Here is an 11,870-nt window from a genome sequence, read left to right as displayed (position 1 = left end):
TCACATTAGGTCTAGTGTGATCATTTAAAAGAGAAAAATCGGGCTGGAGGGATGGCTTAGCAGTTAAGGCACTTGTATGCAAAGCCTAAGGACCCAGGTTTAATTCCCCAAGACCCACATAAGTCAGGTGCCCAAGGTGGAGTATGTGTCTGGAGTTTGTTTGCAGTGACTGGATGCCCTGGTGTTCACATTCCCTTTCTCCCTCTCTCTCTCTCTCTCTCTCTCCTCAAATAAACAAGTAACATATAAAATCCTTTTAATAATATTAAGTATAAAAATAAAAAGAAAGAAATCCAATTGAGAACAGCAGAACTCCTGCATGTCTATTTCACTTAAAAAGCACACAATGAAAGTCTCATCTGATTGTTCTCTGGGAGGCTCAGACCTTGAGGTATTCTTAAGGGACAGAGAAGTGGTTTTGCATGCTGTGGAGTGTCATTGTGATTAGCCAAAGGCTCAATGCCAGCCCATTAGATATTTGAGATTGTGAAAACTTTCTTGACCCACAAGTTCAAGTCTTCATTGATTGGCATCAAAGATCACAAAATAAAAGAACATTGATTTATTACAACAGAGATTGGTTTAATTAATCATCTGTCAGGAAATGTTTTTAGTGACACATCTTAGATAAATAAGTAAGATTCTTTAAAGTAGACTTTTAAACATTGGTTTCCACTTTGCCTGACTGCTCTTCTACGAGGTTAGGTGAACCCTCTTCCTAATTTGAAGCTTTTCACAGTCAGCTGAAATCAACTGACTCCACCCATCAAAAAAAGTGCTTTCCATCAGTTCTTGTAGGTAAGCCAAATGAGAAGTACAAAAGACAACTGTGAGCTGATTTTAATGTCCTTTATCCTGTACCTTTCCCAAAAATACACACTCAACTATTGAGTTTCAATGGATGTAATACACCCAAGAAAATTCCAATAACATAACATAAAAAAAACCACAAAGTCAAACATAGAAGAATGAAAGTCTGTTTTGAAGAACTATTGCTGAGGGAAGAAAGGCCTGATCTTCATAGATATCTTCTTCATTGAGTACCACGACCCCTTCCAATTCATCCACACCACACCATCATCTGTGCCGTGCTTGGTCATGTCCCAGGAGTAAGCACCGCCCCAGTAGTATCTCCCATTCGGATTGGCTGCATGACATCTGTTGTACCACCATCCACCACCATCTTCTTTTGAGCACTGCTTTCTTGGGTCAGCAGATACCCTGGAAGGAAGTGCATTTGGGGTTATTCAACATAGAAACACTATTGTCAAGTTAATGCTTTATAGAGAACCCACACAAGAGTACTAGACACAGCCAGACAGGGTATTGTTCCCTTAGCGTCTTATTATAAAGGACCAACAAGTCCTTCCCAGCCTATGACAAGAAGGGAAGGCAGCTGGGCATATGTGGCCAATTCATGAAGGGTTTATATTGGTTACTTTATACTAAAGGATAATGTTTCAGATATCTTAGTAATAGAAAAACAAAATAAAAGTTTTGGTAGGCACATTAGAAGATATAAATACAGATGTTTATCTAAATGTCACAACTCAAAAACTGTCAGTGCTCTGACTCCATCCCTTAGTGGTTATGTGACTTTCGGGTAAATTACTTAACTCTCTTAATTTATCTGTAAAATGAGAAAATAACTGTGTCTTTCATTTTATTCATTTATTTATGTATGTATGTATTTGTTTGAGAGAGAGGAGAAGAGAGAGAGAGAGAGAGACAGAGGGAGGGAGGAAAAGAGAACAGACACACCAGGGCTTCCAGTCACTGCAAACAAACTCCAGATGCGTGCACCACCTTGTGCATCTGGTGTATGTTGGTACTGGGGAATTGAACCCAGGTCCTTGGGCTTCACAGGCAAAGTGTCTCTCCAGCCCCTGATATGCCTTTAATACTTGAAATGCTCTAGAGTGCTATGCACATAGTTCAAGGCCAGTGGCTGACAGATACATAGTAAGTGCCAAGAAAGGGCAGTTGAGAATAGGCTGCTGTCTGTTGTTGAGGTTGCTGGGTGGCAGTGTTAGCGGGGACCCTTACAGCAGGGGTGAGGGCTGCAGCGCTTACCAGCCGTCATGGTCTCTGTCGTACGTGCTGAAGAACATGCCGTTGTGGATGGTCATGGTCCGGTTCTCCCCCACCAGCTGCGAGGCGCCGTCCATGAGCGCGTTGCCAGCTGTTCCTTTGTACTTGTCCACCGAGACCTGGTACCTGCCGGCCTCGTTCTGCACTGTGAATCCGCCGTACAGCGCCTTCACCTTGTCTCCCTTCCAGTCCTCCATTTCAATCAGAAGTTCCGTGGGGCCCATCTTGGTAAGCTGGCTAATCTTATCATTCCCAAGCCAGTATTCACCTAGAGGAAAAATGAAGCAAAATCTCACCAAAAATATAATTTCTGGAAACAAAAATCTGCTCTCCCCACCGCTCTTTAGCTTCCACGCTTTTACAATTCAATTCCTCTGAGTGTCCTAAAATCTTAAAACAGATAACCCATATTGGATGTTGTTGAAGGAGGAAAATCTCATAAATAGAACAATTTTATTTTGTACCCCTCATCTTTACCTGGTAAGCCACAGTATTTTTTCCCATCTTCGTTGGTTGCAATATTTCCAAATCCTCTTTTATATGGGTCCCATTTCCTGCCAAAGTCAACACTACCATCTTGACGGTTCTGTATTATGGTCCATCCTTAATTGATGGAAACAAAATTAGCATGAGTTAACCAGTAACAATACTGCTATAAATGAAAGTCTAAATCCATTGTCCATTCATTTTATTTTATACTCACTAAATTTGGTTCTGCAAGGATGATGATATAATAAGGAAATCAATATGAGAGGACAACTTTTAAAATATTTGGAAATGCAAGTGTTTTATCTTATTCCAAATCATGAATCATGGCTATTTAAAGCTTTTAATGTACCAGGTTGAATTCCAAATCAAATAGCTCATCTCCATCTATATCATAGAAAGGAGTTATTTCCTAGCACACAAAATAATCGCAGAATGACAGGTCAACTGCTGTCTAATACTTACCTCCATTTTCTGTGTTCATGTCACAGTATACTTTATATGGCTTGATGGAACTGTCAGGCTGGATGAGATACATTTCAGATGTTTCACCTCCTTTCCTAATAATTTCCTCACATTCTGTAAGAACAAGGCAACACACTATGTTAGCAGCAACAACAAAGTTACATGGTCTTTAGTTACTCATTCTTTAACGTCACTGATGACACAGTTTACAGAGTATTGTTTTGTTATAGACATCTAAGAATAATATTGGAGAAATGGGATCTACTTCTTACTATAAACCAAACTTAGTTTTGAGGAATTCTACCAAATGAATGCAAAGAACAAAACAAACAAACATCCCTTTTCTACCACCTCTTTTTGTTTTTCCCTGGCATATCCACAGAACACATAGGACGGGGCACTCCAATGTCTGTCCATGATTCTGCCATCTGTTCCCACGGGCACATGCCCCTGCCCCTCACAGCATCCTTATCTTCCACCCTGCTAGGCAGAAACTGGTGGCATTGTCAGCCAAGGCAGACTAACCCTCGTGAAGGGTATTGTCATGACGTACTAGGGTATTCTTGCTCTGCCAGAGAAAATGCAGTCCACTCTTCAGTTCTTATCTTTAGAGGATGTGAGTCTCTCTAGAACCTTATGGAAATTTGCTTAATAGCTACTTACCTTTCCCAGACACCACGGGAATATTGCAACTGACAGTACATGGAGTGCGGCAGTATTCCATCTGAGCCGAGACATCAGATTCGAGTTTTTGAATTTTGCTTCTCAAGTTTTCCAGGATTGAGCGGAGGACACGCAGATTAATTGGGATATTTTCATTCACAGTCTCATCGATATATAACCGCTGGTCTTCCAGCACTGAGGAGAACTCATTTATGACGTTTTCATTAGCTGGAAAAAAAATGAAAATATGCAGGAATGGTCAGCATTTTGCCTCATAAAAATGCATCCTGCCATACAATGATGATCTTGATTTCCTGAGAATAAACCAGTAGACACTAAGCTGCTATCATGATATACAGTTGAAGTTAAGGGAAGTCATTTGATCAAAAAAGGTTGTGTGTGTGTATGTGTGTGTGAAAGAAAAGAGTATCTGGATCTTCCATCTCAAAGCAAGGTGTCTTGGATTAAATGCAGTTGATTTACTTATGCATCACATGTAAGTATTACAGAGCCTCAAAATTCATAAGGGCAATACATGATTCCTTTGACCAATCTCCAAACTTGGGTAAGCTACTCACTGAGATACCTATGCCATATTAGCTTTTCAACTTATTCCCTAACCACTAAGCCAGTAGCACTTTTCATTCACATGCTAGATATCATTATTCCCAAGTCTATTTGCATATCATAGATTACTCTTCCATTATTCAAAGCCCCAACTGTTACATTTATAAATGATCATATTTTTTCACCCTTGGGCTATTCTGGGTCACAAGACAAATTTCTTACAAACTAGGGCTGGAGAGATGGCTTATCAGTTAAGACCCTTGCCTACAAGCCAAAGGACCCAGGTTCAATTCCCCAGTACCCAGGTAAAGCCACATGCACAAGGTGGCACATTTTGTGGAGTATGTTTGCAGTGGCTGGAGGCCCTGGAATAGCCATTCTTTCACTCTATCCGTCTCTCTCTCATAAATAAACAAAATATTTTTAAAGGTTTTACAGACTAAAAAATAACAGAACACATTGAAACTTTCATAGAAATCATTCTTATAGGACTGGAGAGATGGCTTAGCAATTAAGGCACTTGCCTACAAAGCCTAAGGATCCAGGTTCAATTCCCCCCACCCCCACCCAGTACCCACGTAAGCCAGATGTATAAAGTGGCACATGTGTCTGGAATTCATTTGCTATGACTAGATGCTTTGATGCAGCCATTCTCTCCCCCCTCCTCTATCTAAATGTAAATAATATAAAATATTTTAGAAATCATTCTTATAGAGGGAACTAAGACTTGAGTAGTGTTTTTCTGGCTAATTGAACATGAAAGCAACCAAGAGAAGGCCAGGCAGGGCAGGAACCTGCAGACTCAAAATAGTATGAATGTTCAGGCAAGCATTGAAACGCCAGCCTTATAGTGCGCATTCTTATAGCTAACAGTCCTGACTTAAACGGAGACCCCAAGACAAGCTACCTTTGACTTGCGCTTGCCTCTTTTTCCACATGTCCTTTAGCAGATTCATGTACTGGAAGGTGGTAGTGGACGTCTGAGAAATAGTCTCCACCTTATTACTTAGCTCTGCAACACTGGTTTTGATTGGTCTTTCTTGGCTTAACAAAGTTTCTTGCAACTGACATCCTGTAGGACACAACACTCCCTATAAACAAACAGGAAAAAAAAATTATCAGGTATGAGAGGAAAAATTTTTATTGCCGACTATTGTTAAAATAGTACATAGTAAAAACTTACTGATCTCATGAGTCAACATAAAAGCTAGATATTTGGGGGCTGGAGAAATGGCTTAGCAGTTAAGGCACTTGCCTGCAAAGCCAAAGGACCTCAGTTCAATTCCCCAGGACCCACGTAAACCAGATGCACAAGGTGGCTCATGCATCTGGCGTTCATTTGCAGTGGCTGTAGGCCCTGGCATGCCTATTCTCCCTCTCTCTGTCTCTCTCACACATAAATAAATAAATAAATAAATAAATAAATAAGACATTTGATTTTCTTTATGGAGTCTCATAAATTACCAGCATAGTTTTATTTTTACTTATGCATTGGTTTTAAATATTTTACTTATTTTGTTTGCAAGCAGACACATACACACACAGAGAGAATGGCCACACAAGGGCCTCTATCCACTGCAAATGAACCACCGACACCTGTGCCAGCTTGTGCCTTTGGCTTTACATGGGTACTGGGGAATCTAACCCAGGACCTTAGGCTTTGCAGGCAAGTGCCTTAACTGCTGAGCCATCTCTCCAGCACCCATCATACTTTTATGGAGAGTAAAAATAGTCCTTACCACAGAAGACATTTGACTGGACTATAAAAAAGTAGGGGAAATACAAAAGTAATAGGAAAGAACACAAGAAAAATGGCATAAACAAAAAGGACTCAACTTTTTGTTCAGAATTGTATGCTTAAGGAAACTAGCAATGATGGAAAGGTGGGCCCAAGAACCATTAGGCTTTCTCTCCATAGTACATCTGCCCCTGCAAGAATGCCGGTGGCCTACCAGGTCTGGGTCAGCATGAAGACAGCCTCCGGCATCAGGGGGTCTTCTTTCCACCTTCTTTTGGCTGGCAGCTACTTTGGCTGGGCGGGCCCGATAGCCGCCTCCGCTAATGGGAGGAGGAACAGGTCTCAGGCTGGGAGGCTCTTCCCTCCTCCTGTCAATGGGTCGATGTCCGCGGGCATCCATGATGTCCTACAGGAGCCAGACAGGAACAGAACACAGTGCTACAGAAGGTGAGAATGGTAATTGTCCCAAGCCCTTGCTTTGTAACTGAGGGAAGCACAAGTCCGGCCACGGGCTCCAGGCCCATCCACTGGCTATTTGGTGGGGAAGCAGGCTACAGGGTCTCTTCAGTAGCTGACGAGAGACCAGCTGTGCATGAACTATCACAGCCACAGAGGGTTTTTCAGTGGCTCTATGACAAAACTGCCTCAAATTGTGAAATCTAGGCGTTGGAACACCCAAAATCATCATCAATACTAAAGGAAGGACACAAATTCCCAAGCCACTGGGATCACTCAATTCCTATGATCATTATCAACCATTTTCCTACTTTCAGTTTTCATAAATTGATGATCAGACCATTACATAAACATATTTGAGACAATAACATTTAATGCAAAATAAATTTTACTCAAAATTGACTTGGAGTAGGACAATGTATGAACCTAACATGTTACAGGAGGACCAGGGTACTCTGGGATACGGTGCTGCTTGAGTTCACTTGACTGTCCACAAGCTATGAGTCCTTGGACAAGTTGCTTTGTCTATGACTCAGTTTCCGAATAATAAGAAACAAAATCATAATAAAGTCTATAATGCATATATATGACATCCTTAAGTAGGAATTGGCACATTTTAAGTGCTCATTATTATTTTTGTTCTGATTGTACATAACAGATACTATTAAGTAACTTTGTAAATTCTTTGTCATCAACAAAATTATGTTTTAAACCATCTCATGAAATACCCTATCTAATTTCTATATCAAACACAATTATTTTTCATATGTAAGATAATTTTCATAGTTGAGGTGTTGGGATTCAAATTATTTGCAAATTTAAAAATATCTAAGGGCTGGAGAGATGCTTAGCAATTTAGGGTGCTTGCCTATAAAGTCTAAAGACCCAGGTACCCCAGTAAATCCCCCAGTACCCATATAAACCAGATACACAGGGTAGTTCATGCATCTGGAGTTTGTTTGCAGTGGCTGGAGGTCCTGGTACACCCATTCTCTCTCTATCTGCCTCTCTCTTTCTCTCTCTCAAATGAAATAAATAAAATATTTATTTTTTAATCTTAAAAAAAATTAAAATTATGAAGAAGAACAAAATACACAGTGCAGAATTAAAGTTTGGCTTTGATTAAATATATTCCATATGTTGTCAGTAGTTATACTCAGGGGCTCACTTGCAAATTTATAAATTTCAAAATGTAGAACAACAGCTGCGCTTCCTTGCAATTGTGTGAGTCTAAAAGTTGTTGGATGAATGGGATCTGGAATTTTGTCATTTGTACATGAAATTATTATTATTTTATTTAACATTTAGTAGGGTTGTGCTTAGACAGAGTACAGAAGGCCTGGCTCCAGATTCCCCTGCTTAATGACTGAACCACATACACACATGACATTAAAGCATGAAGCACCCACCCGGAGGAATGAGTCACTTCAAATATATGGTATTTGTTTGTTTGTTTTTATAGAGATGTGGTCTCACTCTAGCCCAGGCTGACCTGACACTCATTCTGCAGTCCCAGGCTAGCCTTGAACTGAAAGCAATCCTCCTACCTCTGCTGCCCAAGAGCTGGGATTAAAGGTGTACACCACTCCACTCAGTCAAAGATATGGTCCTAATCAGAGCTTGTCTGCTCTAATGCATACTTAGAAGTGAAAAATGATCCACTAGTTTATTGGGAATTAAGTGACGAATGCAGCTAGGAGGTAACATTGTTTTGGCTTCCTCGGAGAAAAAGAAAATAAAATTTAAAGAACTTATGGGGATATTTAGGTTGATGAAGATCACTTGTTGAAATAACCTAAGCCAGCAAATCCACTTGCGTGCTTAACCTACTAGACTTTTATGAGAACTAATTGGTGAGTAAGGATGGGAAAGCACTTGGCAAAGTAATTTACAGAAATCATACTCTAAGTTTGTCTTACCTAATGAGACTAACCAGACAAAGTTTTATCGGTATTAATCAGACACTCAAAACACTTATGTTCCTTTCAAATTGAAGGGGCCAAGACAAATCTCCTTATTTCAATATTATTGTGTATTCAAGTTTCCAGTATGAGACTGGTATGCCCAATTAATTAAACCATGATACATTTGATAATGAGATTAAAGTTAAGTTCTTTCAATGTTTATTTTCTGAAATTCATTTCTAATTTTCAGGAACACCAAAATAACAATAGTTGATAAAAACAACACGTGACTAGGGCATGGTGGTACAAGACTGAAATCTCTTCTGTCAGGAAGCTTAGGTAGGAGAATTGCCACAACTTTGAGGCCAGCCTAAGTTATACAGAGAGACTGCCTCAAAAAAAAAAAAAGAAAAAGAAAAGAAAAGAAAAAAAAGAAAGAAGGAAGGAAGGAATGATATAAAATACATCTACAAATGAAAAAGACTGAGCTATGTCCCATAACCATTATTAACAATAAATGTATCCTCACCATTTTAATTCTTTGCCATCTGAAAAATAAACCATGCTTGCCTTTACTAAATTCAATCTATTCTACTTTTAAATTTGTTGTCTCCACTCATGGTCAGTACCTCAGGACTTATATATTACCCTTCCTTAGCAAGGTGGAAGCAGTCCACCACAGCTTTTTGTTTTCTTTCAAAATATTGCTCTTTTACTATTGTGCAGCATATAAGATTTTTAGATTCTTTACAATTGTAATATGTATTACATGGACTAAGCAGAACTCAGAGAATTTAACTTAACAAGAGACAAAACATATCTTATATTAGCTAAGTTATTTTCATCCTGAGGAAATAAAGATGATAAATCAGAAAATAAGAAATTGCTTTCATCTGTAAATACTAAGAAGTATTCCATAAGTAAAAGAGTCCTTGAGATTAATAATTTAGTTTTATAAACACCATCAATTCTAACTTCATTTAAATAACGATGCACATAATTATTATCCCATTACATTGTATACTCCTAATATTAGTAATGACATAATTTTTTTTTAAAAGTCACCTCTTCATCGTAGTCATCGTTGGCAGCTTGGGTCTTAACTAAGAAAACACACAATAGTAGCAACGATAGATGTTTCATGGTTTCAAACTTTCGGAAGTTCCACGAAACCATCCTTTGCCTATAGATTTAACCGAGAGACCTTCAACCCTATATATACCAGGTCTTCTCTGAGGCATAGCTTTAGAAATGGTTACCTCCCCTTGGTTAATAGTTAATTCTTTGGCTCACTTGTTGGCTGAACCATTTTATCACTTAAGCAACATCTTCCCAGCAGGACTTATTTACTTATCACACAACTACCCTTCACTGCCGGCCTAATTTAGAAACACTAACTGCTTCAACTCACTTAATCAGATGACATGATGGGAAATGTAGACTTTCCTGAGAGACATGTGTGTCACAGTTCTCATAAGTTAATATGGATATAGCACAAGTTCACAAACAATATGGAAGAAGAGATTGATTCAGGTAAAAAAAAAAAAAATGTTTGATCTACTGAGAAGGTGCTCTGTGAACTCACTAAAGATAAATATACCACAAATGCTTGTGCTTTGAGGAAGACATATAATTCACTTTTAAAAGTGGCCACAGGTCAAGAGTTGATATATCATCATATGATAGACAAACATCTGAAAGAAAATGTCCAGGCTTCCTTTTATGTCCACTTTTATCAGCTTTCATAATTTGCCCTTTGTTAATATATTAAAAATTCTAGGGCTGGAGAGGTGACTTAGCCATTAAGGCACTTGCCTGCAAAGCCACCGGACCCAATGTTTATTTCTACAGTACCCACATAAAGCTAGATGTACATGGTGGCATGTGAGTCTGGAGTTTGTTTGCAGTGGCTGGAGGCCCTAATGTGCCCGTTCTCTCTATCTGCTTCTCTCTCTTTCAAATAAATAAATAAACAATATTTCAAAGGAAATAAAAAAAGAATTCTAACTGGGCGTGGTGGCACATGCCTTTAATCCCAGCACTCGGGAGGCAGAGGTAGAAGGATCACTGTGAGTATGAGGCTACCCTGAGACTACATAGTGAATTCCAGGTCAGCCTCGGCTAGTGAGACCCTACCTCAAAAAGCCAAAAAAAAAGTAACAAATTCTACATTATTAAGATAACACTAGATATCAGAATCCTACATCAGGATTATCATTTAACTTATGGAATAGTAATATTCTGTTTCATTATTATATTTTATTTTATTTTGCTATTTATAAAAACAATATCATTTTAACAGATGGAGCCTTCATATGTCTATTTTCATGAATACTGTTAGACACTAGATGTGACCCATTTTCCTTCATCTTCCTCATAAATCACCTTATCTTTCTTATCTGTTCATTTGTACCAAACAAGATTAAGAACTTCTTCACAAATCAAAAGGAAATCCAGTGTTAACAACCCAAAATCCAACAGCTGCATTGCTTTACAGTATTTTCTGTTGTTTGTCTAGAAAATGAAACATTCTCATTAAATTTAGTAATGTTCTTACTAGAAAGATAGCAGGTTATCTGACTTTGGGTCAGGAGGGTGTTTTCCACAATATACTGGAACATAATCTTGTAATAATGGGAGACTGTAAACTGCTTTCTTAGCTTGGAAATATAGATTACTTTTCCAAATCCTTTTCACTTAGCTTTGTAGAAACAAAATATTGAGTTTAAGTGAAGAAATACATTTAATTGTGTCCTACCAAATCTGTGCCCTGTTTGTCAATAGGCAGTAAATGTACTTTGAGATTTTATTTTAGTTTTAACTTTTCTTAGCGTAATAGTCTGACAGAAAAATCAAGCACATATGTCCTAATTAAAATGAGGTATAAGAATATTTCCATCCAACACATAATTGATCAAAATCCATTTTTTACAATCTAACAGGATTTTAAGTGATCAATGCATTGCTGTTGAGGAAGAATGGCCTTTAGGAAGCTTACCTTTTTCTTTTGAGGTGATACATTTCCATTCACTAATGCTTTATCAACCAACTAGACTTGATAACCATTATAGGAACTTGTGAATGTTTTTAGTTTCTTCTAGCCTGGGACAGCCCCTTGTTCAACACTACAGCACTTTCTTTGCTCTGACTGGAATTCGTACCATACTCAATTAGAATATAGAAGAAAGCTTTGCTTCATGAGAGTAGAGGTTAAACACTCGTTCTACAAATAGTGCCTGAGATCTTCAAAAAGAATAGGAAGTATGCCAGAGGGAGAGGGAGGCAGGCTGATGTAGTAGACATTCAGACAAGCAATCATAGAATGAACGGGTGAACTGACCTTTATTGGTACATGGCTCCAAAGCCAAACTCTGTCATTCATTTATCTTATTTAATTCTTGAAACAACTACATTGGGCAGATGATGAAACTGAGACTCACAGAGGTTAAATCAACTAACTGAGAGCATATATGTAGCCAGAACTGGGACTTGATCCAAGT

The 11,870-nt window shown here is 38.6% G+C and overlaps 1 protein-coding gene across 1 annotated transcript; it reads right to left on the bottom strand.

Moving 5' to 3' along the window:
- Positions 1-605: 605 nt before the first annotated feature.
- On the bottom strand, positions 606-9,568 carry Fgb (fibrinogen beta chain). Its single transcript, XM_004655877.2, has 8 exons — positions 9,436-9,568; positions 6,225-6,416; positions 5,180-5,363; positions 3,706-3,933; positions 3,043-3,156; positions 2,569-2,694; positions 2,074-2,359; positions 606-1,221 (listed from the first exon to the last, which is right to left on the bottom strand). The coding sequence occupies exons 1-8, from the start codon at positions 9,544-9,546 to the stop codon at positions 990-992; spliced, it is 1,473 nt and encodes a 490-aa protein (XP_004655934.2). The 5' UTR covers positions 9,547-9,568; the 3' UTR covers positions 606-989.
- Positions 9,569-11,870: the final 2,302 nt, after the last annotated feature.

Source organism: Jaculus jaculus, chromosome 12 (assembly GCF_020740685.1).
Source record: "Jaculus jaculus isolate mJacJac1 chromosome 12, mJacJac1.mat.Y.cur, whole genome shotgun sequence".
Lineage (NCBI taxonomy): Eukaryota > Metazoa > Chordata > Mammalia > Rodentia > Dipodidae > Jaculus > Jaculus jaculus.
This window is presented reverse-complemented; position numbering and strand designations above follow the sequence as displayed.

Excerpts from the sequence above, each read along its gene's own strand:
- Fgb (XM_004655877.2), bottom strand. The coding sequence starts at position 9,546 with ATGGTTTCGTGGAACTTCCGAAAGTTTGAAACCATGAAACATCTATCG. Across the intron at positions 5,364-6,224 it reads TTCATGCTGACCCAGACCTG|GGAGTGTTGTGTCCTACAGG; the intron begins GTAGGCCACCGG and ends GTTTGTTTATAG. Across the intron at positions 2,360-2,568 it reads AAAATACTGTGGCTTACCAG|GTGAATACTGGCTTGGGAAT; the intron begins GTAAAGATGAGG and ends TTTTTCCTCTAG.